Raw genomic sequence first — 17,882 nt, 5'->3', positions numbered from 1 at the left:
AACTACTCTGTGTTGATCAAACTCAAATCAGCTGTGCTGGAAGGGAAAACGCAGAGTTTCCTATCTCAGGGTAGGTCAACTCACAGCTTACGGTTAGTCTCAGAGTTAGTTGAACCCACTTTGTGAAACGGACCCCTGGTCTTCTGTGTTCTTACTTAATGATCGTCACATTAGCAGTGAAGTTGTGCTCATGTGTGTTTCCCTCCAGCTTGTAACTGCGACCCCCAAGGATCCATCAGCTCAGTGTGCGATGTCCGCGGAGGTCAGTGTCGCTGCAGACCCAATGTGATTGGTCGATGGTGCGAACAGTGTGCCCCCGGAACTTACGGCTTTGGACCTTCGGGCTGCATTGGTGAGAAGAGACATGAGTTCTTTTTAAACTCGGGCTTTATTTGATGTTTTTTGTGATCCAGATGTAGGCTACTTATGGACGATTTGACTAGTTTTAGACTTTGAACTGTGTTGTATTACATTAACAATGTATTAACCTTAATACATACAATTAGGCGCAAATGATTCATACTGCATTATGGTCAAATTTTAAGTGAAGTCTGCATTTGAAAGGCTCTTTTACAAGATGAAATGCTCAGATTGAGTCATGAATTGTTTTACCTGGATAGAATTAATGGTTGTCGGAAATTTAGTAAGTGGTTCTATTTTCACCCAGTTTCCATGTCTGTAAATATACAGTACAGTACTAAAGTATTGCTTACTCTTACTGCACATGGGCGCCATCTACTGGCATTCATCATTGCACATTCAAACCCCAACAAATCCCACACCTCAGTCTTTATTTGAGGTCCATCGTTTGTGTTTTACTCGCTTATGACGTCCGCCTCGTCCTCTCTCCGCGCAGCCTGCGGTTGCAGCGTGGAAGGTTCGATCACTCGGCTGTGTGACAAGTACACCGGGCTGTGCCAGTGTCGGCCGGGAGCGTTTGGCCAGCAGTGCGACAGATGCCAGGCAGGTCACTGGGGCTTCCCCAACTGCCGCCCGTGCCACTGCAACGGCCACGCCGTCGAGTGTGACCAGAGGAGCGGCGCTTGCGTTAACTGCAGGGACAACACGGGTGGAGACAAGTGCGACAGGTGACGTCTTACTGTGCAATCTGCATCGACAGACAATTTGTTCATGTTTTTTTTTTTATGGTGAGTCGGTTTGCAAAGAGGGGTAATCATTTTGGGGTAAATTTACGGAAAGTTTATGTTGAGGAATTTTGGAAATATTAGTTTCATGAGAAAGAGGGATTTAATGGCAAGGTATCTCATTCGAGCATACCAGTACATGTTTGTAAACTTTTTATTTTGCCATAAGCAGTCTGACCATGCAAACTAGATCGCTATCCTATCTTGTATTGACTGGACTGTTTCTATAGGTGTGCCAATGGTTACTATGGTAACCCAATACTGGGCATAGCAGCTGGCGATTGGTGTCGCCCATGCCCCTGTCCAGACGGCCCCACCAGTGGACGCCATTTTGCAGCATCATGTTACCAAGACAACCGGAATCGGCAAATTGTCTGCAGCTGTAAGCAGGGATACACAGGTAAACATATTTATGATGAATCAGAGTTTTTACTGTGTCTTCTGCTTAATTAAAGGGTGAATTGAAAAGTGAGCACTATTCCATGAATGTATGTGCTGGGAATGCAGGATTTAACATTTTGGTCCAATATCTGGCCAATTACAAGACACTACTTGAAATATCTAACTTTTGTCGTTTCCTCCCTCCCCTGTATTACTGGTACAGGGATTGTTAAACGCTCCAGGCTGACCATTTGTAAGCGTGAGTAAAAATTGAATTGACTCCCCCAGCACTGCCAGCACCACCACAAGTCTGTTTTTATTTTCCCGCCAGTCCTGCCTATACATGCATGGCTTTAGCACCCTGTGGTCCGAGGTGCTCAGACATGCCTCCACAAATGATTTTTCTTTGTGAGTGGCTGTGTTAAGCACTATGGAACATAGACACTGCCATTATATCTCTGCTGACCACTTTCTAGGCCTAACATTTGAATTATACGGTATACAATTGTACCCCATGCATATGTTTTATCCGAAGGGCAATGAGAGAATTTGACAGCTTCCCACAACTGAAGATCAATTCTGCTTTAACTTGTGTATTATATGTCTCGTGGGGTACATCATTGTTCTGTACGAACTTGCATTTTCTGAATGTCTGTGGATACTTTTTTCCATTCAAGGATCTGACCCAGAAGTCCTATCTAATTTTTACTTGGGGGGAGGAAAAAAGGCTGTGATTGATGACAACTCTGGGTCAGCTACTGTTATGAAGAACTGTTCATCGTTATCTCTGATTTAATAACATTAGAAATCACTTCCAAATCCAACAAATGAGCTGATACTCCTTTTATTTTCTCACTCATGTCCAACTTTCATCTTTTCTCTTCTAATGCTTTATGAGCATAACCGTTTCATCTTTCCCCACCTTCTCATTCCCTCTGTCTCTAATTTCCTTCTGTACTTGCCAGACTCAAATATGCCAGGTATTTTGTCAGTCATGCAGCACAGTGTGGCATAGCAGGAGGCTGAGAGTACTGGCATCGAAACTGATTATTTTTTTTTTGTGTGTGTGTGGCCAACACAGTTTCAAGTTTTACAGTATATCGAAGATAGAACAGGTTTACATTGTATGTTCTCATTTTGGCAAGGATTCAAGGGCTGGTTTTGTTATGCCAGGATGCAACTACATGATATCAACTCTAATTAGCTAATTGTCTAATTAAGTGCAATTTTATGTATTGCATTCTACCAAAGAGATCCTTCTTCTAAACAGCCTTTTATTAACTTAATGTTTCAGCAAATTAGATGTTATTCTCTCCTCTTTTGTTTGACAGTCTGTCCAAAAAAACAACAACCGCTGAGACTGATTGGAATGGTCACTTCAACCTGAGTACAACAACTCAAGACATTTGAAAATCAGATATTGGGTTCTGGAGAAAATGAAATTTGTTTTGTTTTGCGGATGGATGGGGGGAAAAGTCCTTTTTGGGGAAGGTTTTTGTGTGACATCACTTAAAATATCTCCTTCAAATTAGAGTAAAACAGTCGCATTATTACCCAACATGTCTCCTTGAGGAAGCCCTTCTCCAATGGTTGACAGTTTCAATTAAATATATCCACCAATAAACTCATTTGGACCGAAATTGCGAGAGGTTCTCCTCGTTTTTGATGAATTTCCTTGAAGAAAATGCCACTATACTGAAAAGTTAATTCATATTGTAAAATGATTACGTTCGTCTACGTCTACTTTCAACAAGAAACTCATTCTATCTTACTTGTTTGAAATAATAATAATAATAATAATAATAATAATGATAATGATGATGATGCAACCAGTTCAGGGTGTACTCCACCTACTGCCCGAAGCCAGCTGGGATAGGCTCCAGCACCCCCCGTGACCCTTGTGAGGACAAGCAGTTAAGAAAATGGATGGATGGATAATGATAATAATAATAATAATAATAATAATAATAATAATAATAATACATTTTATTTATAGGCGCCTTACTGGACACTCAAGGTCACCTTACAACAACAGTAATATACAGTAATACAAATACAACCGAGCTTATCAAATCATAATTCCACTGAATCAACCCAAATCAAAATTTTCCACTTTAAAATCCTCAAATTGCATCGTTCACCATGTATCGAGAGATTCATATCAAATCGTCTTTTATTGGAACGATGCACACCGCTTGTAGTAATGTGAAGATCAAAGCTACTCCCTTCAGTCTGACCAATCTGCATTTTCTCTCAAATTAGGTACTCGATGTGAGGAATGTGCTCCAGGTTACTATGGCAACCCCTCTCAACCCGGAGGAAGCTGCCAGCCGTGCCAGTGCAACAACAACATAGACATGTCTGACGTTGGCGCGTGTGACCGGCGCATCGGAGAGTGCAGGAAATGCCTTTACAACACGGAAGGACCCAACTGTGGCATCTGCAGAAGTGGCTATTTCGGAGATGCTTCACGGCGCAACTGCAGGAGTAAATCACTATTTTACCCAAACATTTGTTTTCTTTTTTAATTAAATAGTGATATGCTTGTCCCCCAATTGTCACTTTAGAATGTGTATGCAACTTCCTTGGTACGGAGCGTAGCCAGTGTATGGAGCGTGAGGACTGCGTGTGCCAGCGGAATACAGGCCAGTGCCAATGTCTACCTAACGCAATTGGTCAAACGTGTGACCACTGTTCCCCCGGACACTGGAACCTGGCTAGTGGAAAAGGCTGTGAACCCTGCGGTTGTGACCCCCACAATTCAGTCACTTCAACATGTAATGAGGTGCATACAGTACACTAGTGGTCATTTTTTCCCGCCATTTTTAAATGAAGTCTTTAGTACAGTTTCAATCACACTTGTTAGTTTCTAACATAGTTAGTCAACCTCATCCTGTTTTAATTTAGTCAATTTTTAGTTGGCTATAAATCTAGCATTTTAATCTTTATTTCAGTCCAAGAAAACATCATTTTATTCATCTAGTTTTAGTCAACAAAAACAGTTTAAAAACGTTATAGTCTAGTTTTAGTCAGGACAATCATTTAATCCCTGTATTTTTTTTTTGTCAGCAGATTATGCTGAACATAAAATAACTTCACATAAAAAGTTCTCTCATCTTTTGATGAAAGCCAACTTCACACACAATTACAGTATATCAACAAGTGGCTAACTATAGCTCCATGCTATGAGCTAGTAAATTAGCTAGCATTAGGTAGCGGTCGGATGAACACTATTGTTGGAACGTTATAGCCGTTGGATTAATGTTACATTCTAACTATAATTCACTTTTTTTTTCTTTTTTTTTTACATTTCCCTGTGAATCCACCTCATGTCTGTTCCATGTGTTTGTGCATGTTGCGCTCGCTAGCTGCAGATTTGAAAGGGGGCGTTTCACTGTGTGTCACATGACAGTGTCACAGTGACAGATTAGCAGAGACAAGATTTTGCAAAATCATGCAATTTTTGTCTGGTTTTTGTTCATGTACTAAAATGTCTATAGTTTTTAAGTCCAGTTTTTATGAAGTGAAATACATTTTCGTCTCGTCTTCATTTGTCGATGAAAATGCATACTATTAGTCCCAGTTATTGTTTATTAATAAGGGTTTTAGTCGAGTCTAGCCTAGTTTTAGTCCGGTGAAAAATGTGCGTTGCCGAAATTATTTTTGTTTAGTTTTTGTTTACGAAATTAACACTATAGCACACACAAAAACTACCTAAACAATGCGGCAGAAAGTCAGTCTGATTTGAGTTCAATACAACAAAAAGCAGAACTGTTTGGGGATACAAAATATGAAATGTGGGACTGTTCTGCACCGGACCCCAAGACAGGCGCTCATGCGCTGGGCGTAAAAACGGGCGTATCTTCATTTTGGTTCCGAGGCATGTCCGTGTTTGGGACCCTATTTGGGGTTCTCTGGGAAGTCCATGTGGTGCCTCATTTTACGCACGGGGATGAATTGCAACATCATCATGTTTTTTTTTTTTTTACATCATTGATTTTCAAATGTAAAAAAAAAATAATAATCACAATAGTTGATAATATAATTTAATTAAAAAAAACACAACTATGGACACCATGTATGTAAAGTCGAGTTGGATTTTTTTTTGGTGCTTGTTGAATTTAGGTCCAGTGATGTGTAATGAAAAAACGTTTTCAACTCAGAAATGTTTTGTAGTGTTAGCAAAAACATAAAGGTAGTTCCAATTCTCCATTGTGTCACGCAGGAGGTCCTACTCTGCTTGTAAACTTTCTTTTTGTGTTGCTCAGTTTAACGGGCAGTGTCAGTGCCGCGATGGATTCGGTGGAAAGACCTGCACGGACTGTCAGGAGAACTACTGGGGAGATCCTCGGACACAGTGCAGAGGTTAGGACCATTAGCAAACGTAATCCGCGTTTGGATGTTGCTAATGTCTTTATAAATGAGAAATGAGTGTAGTGTGGGATTGCATTCATGGCCATTGGTCCACAGCGTTCACAGATTTAATTTTTTATTCCCAGAGCACAGGCCTTTTGGTAACAATACTTGAACTCTTAACTTAGAGTAATTGATGCCCCACCTTCAATTTTGATAACTGGCCAGAAAGTGGCCTTCAAAGCTCTACTTTTGTCTAAATAAAGCTCATTGATTCATTTCAACTGATGGCAGCAAAGCACTACTTTTGTCAATACAAAGAATGGGTTTAAACAAATCTGCAAATGGTGAATCACGAATATATGTGAGAAGAAAAACACATTTTTAAGTTTTAGCCCCAGGCGTTTGCGATCGCATATTTACTCCTTTCCCTCTTCTCTGCCCTTCTTCCAGCTTGTGACTGCGACTGGCGAGGCATTGAGACGTCTCAGTGCAACCGAGTCACAGGTCATTGTGTATGCCAGCAGGGGGTGTCGGGTGTCCGCTGTGACCAATGTGCCCGAGGTTTTTCTGGTGTCTTCCCCAACTGCCAGCCCTGCCATCAATGCTTTGGCGACTGGGACCGCATTGTCCAGGTACAGGATCTTAATTATTGATGTATATAGGTGGAGAAGTTTACAGTGAAGTCCGAAGATATGAAACGTAAACTCACCAATGGAGCAAAACTATCTTGTCTTCCAACAGGACCTAGCAGTGCGCACCAGGGCTTTGGCCGAGCGCGCCCATGAGATTCAGACCACTGGCCTTACCGGGCCGTATGAGAAGACTTTCAGGGACCTCGAGGAGAAACTGGCCCAAGCTCAGAATATTGTCAACTCACGCAATGCCACTGCCGCTGCCATTACCACTCTGATGGATCTTATTGAACAGCTTAGGTACATGCCTTACAATCTTTTATGTGTAATGCATTCAGATACAGCTCTGAGGATTTATACGTGACCGAACACAACATAAGAACTGTATTTCCTATAATAATACCTCTAATAGACGTAGTACCATCAATACATCAACCACAGGCAAATAAACCCTTTTTCCCCTTTAGAAAAAAATGGGTTGTGGCAACCAATATCGGTGCTATTGATCACATAGAATTGATATGCTTCATTAACTCATTCACTGCCATTGACGGTTATAGACGTCAAAAATTCATTTGAACTATTTCTATTAGTTTAACATTTTTTTCACACTTTTGTTAACACGAGTATGAAAACCTAGACATTTTTTTATTGGACATTTAGAACAGATATAAAATGTGTGATTAATCAAGAATTAACTAGTGAAGTCATGTGATTAATTATGATTTAAAAAATTAATCGGCCCTAATTTTTGATAATCTTTTCTTTTTTTAAAAAAAGAAAAAATATTATTAAAAATTAGGGGCGTTATTTTTGGGGTAATTAATCGCATGATTTCACTAGTTAACTCACAATTAATCACACATTTTGTATATCTGTTCTAAATGTACAATATTTTTTTTCTAGGTTTTCATACTCTTGTTAACAAAAGTGGGAAAAAATGCTAAACTAACTGAAATTTAAATGGATTTTTGACATCTATTTCCGTCAATGGCAATGAATGAGTTAATAAGCCCAACTCTGTTCATAACCAAAACAGCAGCACTAAAGTATTTTAAACCGTCTCAGATGAATTTAAGTGTGGGGCCTTATCACATATTGTAATCGAAAGATTTGCACAGTACTCATTCACTGTCAGCCCAGTTCCAATCATGATCGACTTCTAAAGCTGTCAATGGCTGTGAATCGGGTCTAGTGGATCTTGCATTAGGTGGATGCCATGAGGATGATTAGCTTTCCAATCGACTTCAACATGCAATTGCTCCACAATGCTTGTTCCGGAACCTTCTCTTCATTTCTATACAATAGCAATTTTGATTATATCTTGACCGTTTTATTTCAAACTCATTTTGGTGATGCTTAATGGCAAATTCATACACACTGTCATTGTACTTTGTATACTTTTATGACTAATATCCATTTTCAAGTACATGTCTTTTTCCGTAGATCTCAGATCAGTGAGACCACCGACACATTGAACCGTCTGGAAGGAGATCTGACTGTCGTCCAGGACAGCAACTCGGAGGCAAGCAAGGAGCTGAGTGCTCTCGAGCGAGAGGCCAGAGAACTGAACCTTACATCAGAGCAGCTCCATCACCAACTCGATATCCTAAAAAACTCCAATTTCCTAGGTGAGCAAGCGTAGTCTTTTGTGAGATTTTTTTTCTATTCTTCAAATGTGTCATTTTTTAACCTTTTTCATGAAATTCATGTTTTATACCTGTACTTTAAAATGTGATGTTCATGTGTTTAGAAAATTCCCTAATTTGTTGGAATTTAGATGTTTCTGGGGTCAGTGAAAGACTCTGGTTGGTAACCCGGTGGGTAGCAGGTGATGTCTGGTCTGTGCTGGATTTCATGTTCCTTTCTTTTCTTTGATCCTTCCTCGGGTCTCCTGACAATCTCACGACTCTAGCTGGATTCTGAAGTATTCGGTTTAGGGGAACGGTATTGGATTTTTAATAGGTTTTAGGTGAATTAATGAGTACACACTCACACGCATGCACACATGCACACACACACATGCATGCACATACTCACGCACATACAAAATAAAAAATAAAAAAATAAAAAAGAGAGAGCAATGATAATGACATGTCGAATCGGTAAAATTACCGAATGAACAATACTGAGCTCTCTCAGGAGATAAAAAAAAAGAAAATTGGTATGGCACCAACTACTTACTAAATATCAGGAAAAGTAAACTCTTACTTGTTGTCTTATGTGCCTTTTTTTATTTTATTTTATTTTTTTACAGTTTCTCTCATAATAGTAAGGTTATAAATTTGGCATAGATAAGATAAACAACTGGGAATTTAGAATTAAACTGAACAACTAAAGCAAACGTTTAGAAATCTATCAGATACAGAAACATACTTGTACTAGTTGGAATATTTTTCATGGTTACGGCACAGTTTTGCCAGAGCACATTACGCATTAATTTCACAGTTAAATCGCTGCTCTGTATTAATTATAAAATGCATGTTACACAAAAAATTGCTATTGGGATTCAATAAATATCTTCTTCTGTTATCCTTTTCCTGCCAGGCGCGTATGACAGCATTCGTACCTCCTACAACAAGTCTTGGGACGCTGAGCGCCGTGCCAATGAATCGACAGTAAACAGGCCCAGCACAGTCACCCAATCGGCCGACACCCGCCGTCGCACCGAGCGCCTCATCTCTGCTAAGAAGGACGACTTCAACCGGAAAAATGCCGCCAACAAACGCTCGCTGGGAGAACTCAAGAGCAAAGTCCAGAATCTGGACATGCGGAAGATCAACGAGAAGGTCTTAAAGCTTTATCTATTATAATTATTCCTAATTGTATTATTAATCAAAATACATTTTTCAGTGACAGATAATTGAGTAATAAGTGTATTTTGCGCTGAGCGTCTATTAATATTTGCCTTACAATGAACTTTTGACAGCCTTTTCTATAATATTTTATCACAAGTAGACATAAACTTGTCCCACAACAGGTCTGTGGCACAACAGGCGATGCTCCCTGTGCGGAAAGCCCTTGTGGAGGTGCAGGTTGCCGTGACGACGAGGGGAACCGTCACTGTGGAGGCCTGAACTGTAACGGTGCCGTAGCAGCCGCAAATAATGCTTTGGAGAGCGCCAAGCATGCCGAGAAGCAGCTCAACAAAGCCATGGGAGAAGTGGAGGGACTCGTCACCAAGGCATGGAAGCACTTTAGTTAGTTACACACACACACACACACACACACACACGTATATATATATATATATATATATATATATATATATATATATATATATATATATATATATATATATATATATATATATATATATATATATATATATATATATATATATATATTAGGGGTGTGAATCTCTCTCTCTCTCTCTTTTACCCCGATGGAGCTGTTACACTCTTCCTCCTTCCTTTTCAGACTTTTCTTTTCCTGCGCTTGTCAGCTGTCGATTAGAAGCTCATTATTAGGGGTGTGAATTGCCTCGTACCTGGCGATTCGATTCGTATCACGATTCATAGGTCACGATTCGATTCAATACCGATTAATCCCGATATGAATCTCAAAATTGATTATTGCGATTTTTTTTTAACTCAAATTTAGAAAATACTAATCCGTAAACTTGTACATGTACACTGTAAGATTTGTATGAAAATGTATTTATCTGAAAATTCAGGCTTATAACTGAGCAACTGCATTTAACAAACAGGTTGCAGTCTGTTTCATGTTTGAACAGCACTGAAATAAAATATTAAGGCTTAATGTTTCATTAATAGAACATTCTTCCATGCTTAATGTGTGAATCCTAATCCTAAATAAGACGTTTTGTTGAATATTCCCATAAAAAATTGATATTTAAAAATCGATTTGGCCGCATATCGAATCGATTCGAGAATTGCGCGCTGTAATATCGCAATATATTGCCGAATCTATTTTTCTAACACCCCTTATATATAAATATATATATATATATATATATATATATATATATATATATATATATATATTCACACACACACACAGCAGAATACGCCATATAATGATTATAATAAATGACTCTTAATTAAACAAAATTGCAGACCACTTGTTCTTTGAATGCAAGACAGCAATTACCGGTGACTTATTACACATACAGCATGTTGAAGTGATTGTATTGTTTTGGTAAGGTGGCGGAAGCTAAGACCAAGGCAGAGGAGGCCAAGGGTAAAGCCCAAGCAGCTCTCGACAAAGCCAAAGCCACCAAGGACCAAGTGGAGCGCTCCAACAAGGATCTGCAAGACCTTATCAAACAGATCAGGGACTTCCTCATGCGTGAGTCAGCGAGAAATGAATGACATCATGATGACATCACTTCAAAACGTCTTGTATCTTTCCCTCAGAGGAAGGGGCTGACCCTGACCATATCGAGGCGGTGGCGAACCGTGTGCTGGAACTCTCCATCCCCGCTTCTCCTCTCCAGATCAGACATCTTGCGGATGAAATTAAAGAACGCGTCCGCAGCCTTTCCAACGTCGACGCCATCCTGGCGCAGACGCAGCACGACGTCCGTAAGGCGGAAAAACTACTGCTGGATGCTAAGAGGGCAAGGTATTGGTCATTGGTCACACAATCAGCCAAGCTTCATATGTATCGTACCTTTAACTCATTCAAACCCAAACGCGTTTTTTAATACTTTGTCCTTCACTCCCAAAAACATATTTGCACGTTTAAAAAAAAAAAAATGTTTTTCATGCAAGAGCATACAAAAGGCTTTAATGCAGCTTCTGACATGAAGAGGTGGTTAAAGCAATGGTAGTTATTACCAAAAAAACGGCCAGCAGGTGGCAGCAGATAATAAGTGATCATCCAGGACCATGTTGCAACAAGCTCTTTTTGCCAGTGTTTTCACCAAAGCTAATTGCTGCAAAACGGAAACAGATAGAAATATACTTTTTTTTTTCCTGGTGAAAAAAGAGACTGTAATGTTTCTTTTGGTAGGTTCCATGTTTTAGAACAGTTGTGTTCTATTGCTGTTTTACACACACTTTTGTGCTAGAGGGTCACGTTTGCAGCTCGTGCCTATTACTTGTTCATCCATAAAAATTGAAAATAAAGCTTAAGATACAAGATCCACGGAACGAGCCCTACCATGTGTAGAATTTTTTTTTTTAAAATAATTGTTCACATTAACAGTTTCAACTGTAAATATACCAGAAACTATGATATCAAAAATTTAATATCATTTCAAACTCAACATTTCCCCTAAAAATAAAAGACTTACAGATAATTGTATTAAAAAAAAGCCTGACATCTGCATTTACATGTACATGCGGTGATGACTCTCCTAACTTCCAGGAACAACCCAGGCTAAACATACTCATACATACAAAGCTTTTCTCTCATTTGAAATGTATCACTTCAACATACTTCCTTGAGACCAATTCATATTTGGAATGGGCCTTGGCACAGCATATAGTAAGTGCAATCAATGGGAAGAGGTGAGTTTTTCAGCGAATAACGGCAGATATGGGAGAAACATGCAAATGTTTTAACTGCAAAATGTGCGGGATTTAATGTACATATAAATAGAAATAAGACCACAATGATTAAGAGCTGCGTTAGTGTGATGCTAATTCTGGAAGTTTTTCAAAGGCATCATCTACCTGAAGTCTCTGTGGGCAAGTAAGATTACAATAAATTCAATGGACATGAAAAAAAAAATCCTATAAAAGAATCTTTAAGTCAATTCTGAAACCCTGAAACCACCTTCTGTGTGTATAACACTGTGCTTCTGTACAGGCATCATGCGGAAGGTGTGAAGACCACCACAGAGACAGTGAAGCAGGCCTTGGTGGATGCTAAGACTGCCCAGACATCTGCAGAAAAGGCCATCGCTCGAGCCAGAGCTGACATTGATGACACAGAGACCCGCCTGGCACAGGTAACCAAAAGTACCCAAACCCACTGCTTCAGTCGATTTAAAAATAATAATAATCAGTGCCCTGTAATGCTGATACGGAGGAAGCGCAAAAGTCGGACATAATCCGTTTCATGACACTGGTTGACTTGAAGTTGTTCTAATTTCAAAACAGTAGTCCAATAGGAATAAATAGAAATAATTCATGTCTAGACTCAAAGTGTCACAAACTATTAAATGTCTGTAGTAATATTAATACCAGTGTGTAATATAAAATATACATTGAACACCTGTTTATTGCTGGGGATACGTTTAGACCAACCCATAACAGGTGAAGTTGTGTACTATAGCGAGGCAAAAAATGTTTTTTTGGGCTGGGCCATATGGCCAAAAAATAAAATCTCGATTTTTACAGACATTCAGGACGATTATGATTTTTATCGATTTTAATCTAATAAACCCAAGAAACATTTATTTAAAGGTTTCATTTATTCATAAATAATTCCTGTGCAAAATGTTCAGACAACAATAATGTATATTGATTCTATATTAGTTTTGACATAAACTTAACATTCATATTTTTTTCTTAAATGCCACAATAAAGTAGTTGGTAGCTTTTGTAAACATGTCTTGTAAAGCACCCATCCAGCATTCTGCCACTTGTGCAAAATTACAACTTACAAAAACAACAGCTTTTAATAGTCCAAAAGACAAAATTCTATTTCACTATTTAGCACATTTTCAACTATTCGATTTTTTAAATGACGATGTATCGAATTAATTCGATTTATTGCCCAGCCCTAAAAGACGCACAAAAAAATCTAACACATTTTAAACGTATTTTGACGAATAATTAGTTGCTGTGTAATGGAATCAATTGAATGAATCAATTTAGGAACAATTGTGTTGGTTCAACCCTCTGACGTCCATGCAGGTTGCATGGATTCAGTTCCCACTCATGGGGGAGTGAATGTGATTGTAAAAGGTTGTCTGTCTATTTATGTGCTTAGTGATTGGCTGGCAACCAGTCTGGGGTGTTACCATGCCTCTTGTCCAATGTCAGCTGATTACTCTCCAGTTAACCCTAAACAAGTGTACAGGATAAGCGGTATCAAAAAATGGATGGATTGATTGTGTTTATAATCAGGCTTGGGGAGTAACGGAATACATGTGCCGCAATTATGTAATCAGATTACAAATGTTTTTCAACTGCATCCCTTACAGTTACAGGAAAAAACATGTAATCAGATTACAGGTACATTTATTAAAAATGGGGTTTATTTCGAGGGATTACAATTTCTAAGATGAGAGAGAGAGAGAGAGAGAGTCTCTACATTGCTACATGTCGGGGAGGTGGGGAAAAACAAACTGACTAGTCGTGTCCTCCACACGCGGGCAGTTTGAAAAAGCTTCACGGACAGGAGGAGGAAATGGCCACCAGTATTCACTGGAATTTACTTGGTGCGAAAGTTTGAGCTGAGAGTCCAGCAGCATGTTACACGCTGTAGCTTCTTGCTAGCTAGCCCGTTAGCCTACAACCATAATGTGAGTTACACCTTACAAACAAATCTTCCTCCCACCAATTCACTATTTAAACATCATACACAACATATACAGGGCTAAACTCACTCCATCCATCCATTCATCCATCCATCCTTTTAATTACACAAGGATTTTTGCTATTTGTAGGCTGGCCGGGTCCCTATCACCCGCAAATAGCAGGGGCACATTGTATAGAATATATATTGTGGTGATATTCCTTTTTATTTTGTCTTCATGAGCATACTTGGTATTGGAGTAATCCAAAGTAATCAAGTTACATTACTTTAATATTATGGTACTTGGATTATGTTACTAACTACATTTTTTAGCAGGTAACTTGTAACTGTAACGGAATACATTTTAAAGGTAACCCTCCCAACCCTGTTTAAAATGTATATAGATTTCACTCTTTGGTTCAAAATTGTGAAGGCTTTGCAACACAAACTGTGGTGTGATTTTCACATTGCCTGCGCGTGAACGCAACAGATAGAATCGGAGACATCTAACGGTGAGCGGCAATTAAGCGAGGCCATGGACCGTCTGGCCACGCTGGGCCGTGAGATCAACGTGCTGAAGACCAAACGTGCCAACAACAGCATGGCAGCTGCCCGGGCTGAAGAGACCGCCACCATGGCGCGAGACAAAGCAAACGAAGCCAAGCAGGTATGCATGCGTATCCCCCTGATGGGCAAATGTTGCCTCATTAATGTAATTCTTTCTCATCTTTTGATGCTCAGATTCTAGATGGGCAGCTGACCGATAAATACCGTGAGCTGAAGCAACGCGTTGGCACCAAGGCCAAAGCGGTTCAGGATGCCAAGATGAAGGCAGAGAGCCTTCGGGACGAAGCCAAACAACTACTGCAGGACGCCCAGAATAAGTTGCAGAGACTAGCAGGTACTTTTTGTCATGTTAGGAAAAAAATGAAGCATGGGCTCAGACCAAGTTTATTATAGTTAGCAAACTACTGTGATTAAAACTGAAATTGAAGAAACAAAAGTTTCATTTTGTAAAGAAAAATGCTTTAAAAAAAAAAAAAAAAAGTAACTGAAGGTCAAACAGTCATTTAAGAATTATACTTGACTTACTTTATTACAGCATAATATGGACCAAAAATAAAACTAATACTGAAACTAATAAAACTAAACTAAAACAAAAACTTTTTCTAAAACATAAAAATGTATAAAAACAAACAATAAAATCCAAAACGTTTATAACCCTGGCTCAGGCGGCTATGATCAAATTCTGGAGAGTAATTTTACTGTCTGTGATTGGGTGGCGACTAGTCCAGGGTGTCCCTCCAAGATGGCAGGTGACCCGAATGAGGACAGGATCATCATATTTAAAAAAAAAAGACCGATTGTGAATTAGATTAAATATTTAACTCATTCACTGCCATTGACGGCTATAGAAGTCAAAAATTCATTTGAACTATTTCTATTAGTTTCACCCCCGACCCCCCACACACTTTTTTAACAAGAGTATGAAAACCTAGAATTTTTTTTATTGTACATTTAGAACAGATATAAAATTTGTGATTAATCGTGAGAAACTATTGGAAAAAAAGATTCTTAAAAATTAGGGGTGTCAGACGATTACAATTTTTAATTGTAATTAATCGCATGACTTCAATCGTTAACTCACGATTAAGCACAAATTTTATATCTGTTCTAAAGGTACAATAAAAACATTCTAGGTTTTTATACTCTTGTTAACAAAAGTGGAAAAAATTTGAAACTAATAGAAATAGTTCAAATGAATTTTTTACGTCTATAGTCGTCAATGGCAGTGAATGAGTTAAAAAAATGACAGAATGTGTATTAAATGTTGGTTGCCCATTGAAAAAATGTTTTTTCCACAGAGCTGGAGAAAAACTATGAGGAGAACGAGAGGCGATTGGAAGGGAAAGCTCGTCAGCTGGATGGCTTGGAAGACAAGATGAAAGCCATCCTCAATGACATCAACAAACAGATCCAAATTTATAACACGTGCCAGTAGTGGCCACCTCTTCTGGTCTGACGTACTATTCTGCACAATATCAGGCGCAACATACCAAAAAAGCTGAATGTGTGCAAGTTGTAATTAATGGTTTGCATTGTTAAAAAAAACAATCTGAAATTGTATGCTTGTAAATTTGTGTACTGAATATTAAAAAAATGTGTATAATTTAAATCACAGATGTCAATAGTCCAAAGCTATGGGATAAAATAACCTTACTGTTAACTACTACTACTAATACTAATTATCATTATTATTATTATTATTATTATTATTAGTAGTATTAGTAGTAGTAGTAGTAGTAGTAGTAGTAGTAGTAGTAGTATTCACCAATTTGGAGACAGCAGGTTGAATAAATTGGAAGCTCGTTATGATCTTTATGTACTAAGCACATTTAACTCATTCACTGCCATAAATTCATTAAAAAAACAAAAACAAAGATTATTAAAAAATTGGGGCTACAGGCGGTTAAAATTTGTAATCATAATTAATCGCATGACTTCACTAGTTAACTCACGAATAATCACAAATTTTATATCTCTTCTAAATGTACAATACAAAAAAATTCTAGGTTTTCATACTCTTAACAAAAGTGAAAAAAAATTAACTAATAGAAATAGTTAAAATGAATTTTTGACTTTTATAGCTGTCAACGGCAATGAATTAATAAAAAAAGAAAAGAAAAGATTATTAAAAATTCTGGCCGGTGCAATTTTTTTTATTGAAGATAATCGCATGACTTCACTAGTTAACTCATGATTAATCACAAATTTTATATATGTTCTTTTTTTTTTACTCTTGTTAACAAAAGTGTGTGTGTGTGGGGGGGGGCAACTAATAGAAATAGTTCAAATCAATTTTTGACGTTTATAGCCGTCAATGGCAGTGAATGAGTTAACCTGTGTGAGTTTACACACACAAACGCAACTGACTGCTGGTTGGATTGGCTCTGAACTGATTCCATAAAACCTTCATGTTAAAGCCACTTGAGGTTTTTGCTATATAAAAAAACTAAAACTAAGCCAAAAAGAATGCATTCTTACAATCAACTCTTGCAAGATTAAGGGTGATATTAAGACCAAGTCATTTGAATGTACAGTATGACACTTGGCAGTATTCCTTAGCATTGAACATAACTCTTATTTAATTTTACCAGGCTTATCATATTCCATTCTCATTATAGCTTTGCTTTTACAGTACGAACTGTTTGGGCCACACATAAATAATTATACAATAATATAGTAATATAATAAGAATATAATTGTAAATTATTTTTGCATCATAATTTACACTACAATTCAGTTTACAAAATGTGAAAAACCAAAGACGAGAACAAATGCCAAAGTAATATTGTATTGTATTACAGTGCCTTAATTTTGTGAATAAAGGTTGGAAATCTGTGCGTTTTTTTATATATATATATTTGTTCCTACATTTCCAAATGTAGCAATAGTTGGTTTACATATAGGCACATAAATAACAAACTTCTTGTCATTGTAACCAAATGCATGTGCAAGTTTGAATTTATAGAATCGTATGCACTGCAATCTATACCACTTTATACCCATCCAGGGCTGGATTACAACAAAAAATAGTGTCAATGTCTTTCCTCTGGCTCCGTATTAATCTAAACTAAATCCACCGCAGTGTTAAAAGCCTTGCCGGGGGTTGCTTCTAGAGGCTGCGTTGAAACAGATAGCAGGTCTGAGCCACAAAGTTTTATTCCAGCATACCCACCTTGAAGCATGAGCTGTTGTTGTTTAACTGCCGACACGTGATATCATTTGGACGTTTATCCTTATGCGTAATAATTGCGCATGTCCGCAAGCATTTGTGCAAATGTGTCCCCTCACGTAAAATGTCATCATAAATGTAGTTGTAACTTGTAATCATTCAGTCATATAAAAGTAGCTTTAAGTTAAAACTACTTTC

General features: G+C 38.1%; 1 protein-coding gene across 2 annotated transcripts in view; it reads left to right on the top strand.

The window, feature by feature from the left end:
- lamb2 (laminin, beta 2 (laminin S)) overlaps window positions 1-17,350 on the top strand; it is a 47,923-nt gene extending 30,573 nt beyond the window's left edge. Inside the window, exons 19-36 of one of the 2 annotated variants that reach the window (XM_077543954.1) lie at window positions 209-352; window positions 857-1,088; window positions 1,376-1,545; window positions 1,750-1,785; window positions 3,789-4,013; window positions 4,094-4,311; window positions 5,795-5,891; window positions 6,333-6,514; window positions 6,624-6,814; window positions 7,961-8,145; window positions 9,062-9,303; window positions 9,495-9,698; window positions 10,681-10,825; window positions 10,894-11,101; window positions 12,293-12,434; window positions 14,439-14,615; window positions 14,690-14,849; window positions 15,814-17,350. In XM_077543954.1, the coding sequence (XP_077400080.1) occupies window positions 209-352; window positions 857-1,088; window positions 1,376-1,545; window positions 1,750-1,785; window positions 3,789-4,013; window positions 4,094-4,311; window positions 5,795-5,891; window positions 6,333-6,514; window positions 6,624-6,814; window positions 7,961-8,145; window positions 9,062-9,303; window positions 9,495-9,698; window positions 10,681-10,825; window positions 10,894-11,101; window positions 12,293-12,434; window positions 14,439-14,615; window positions 14,690-14,849; window positions 15,814-15,950 (3,095 nt within the window). In that variant the 3' untranslated portion in view covers window positions 15,951-17,350. The remainder of the gene's footprint in view (window positions 1-208; window positions 353-856; window positions 1,089-1,375; window positions 1,546-1,749; window positions 1,786-3,788; window positions 4,014-4,093; window positions 4,312-5,794; window positions 5,892-6,332; window positions 6,515-6,623; window positions 6,815-7,960; window positions 8,146-9,061; window positions 9,304-9,494; window positions 9,699-10,680; window positions 10,826-10,893; window positions 11,102-12,292; window positions 12,435-14,438; window positions 14,616-14,689; window positions 14,850-15,813) is intronic. The other variant, XM_077543961.1, reaches the window with a different exon arrangement.
- Window positions 17,351-17,882: the final 532 nt, after the last annotated feature.

The sequence above is a fragment of the Vanacampus margaritifer genome, chromosome 1, assembly GCF_051991255.1.
Source record: "Vanacampus margaritifer isolate UIUO_Vmar chromosome 1, RoL_Vmar_1.0, whole genome shotgun sequence".
Lineage (NCBI taxonomy): Eukaryota > Metazoa > Chordata > Actinopteri > Syngnathiformes > Syngnathidae > Vanacampus > Vanacampus margaritifer.
The sequence above is the reverse complement of the archived record's forward strand: the minus strand, read 5'-3'. Positions and strand labels throughout refer to the sequence as shown.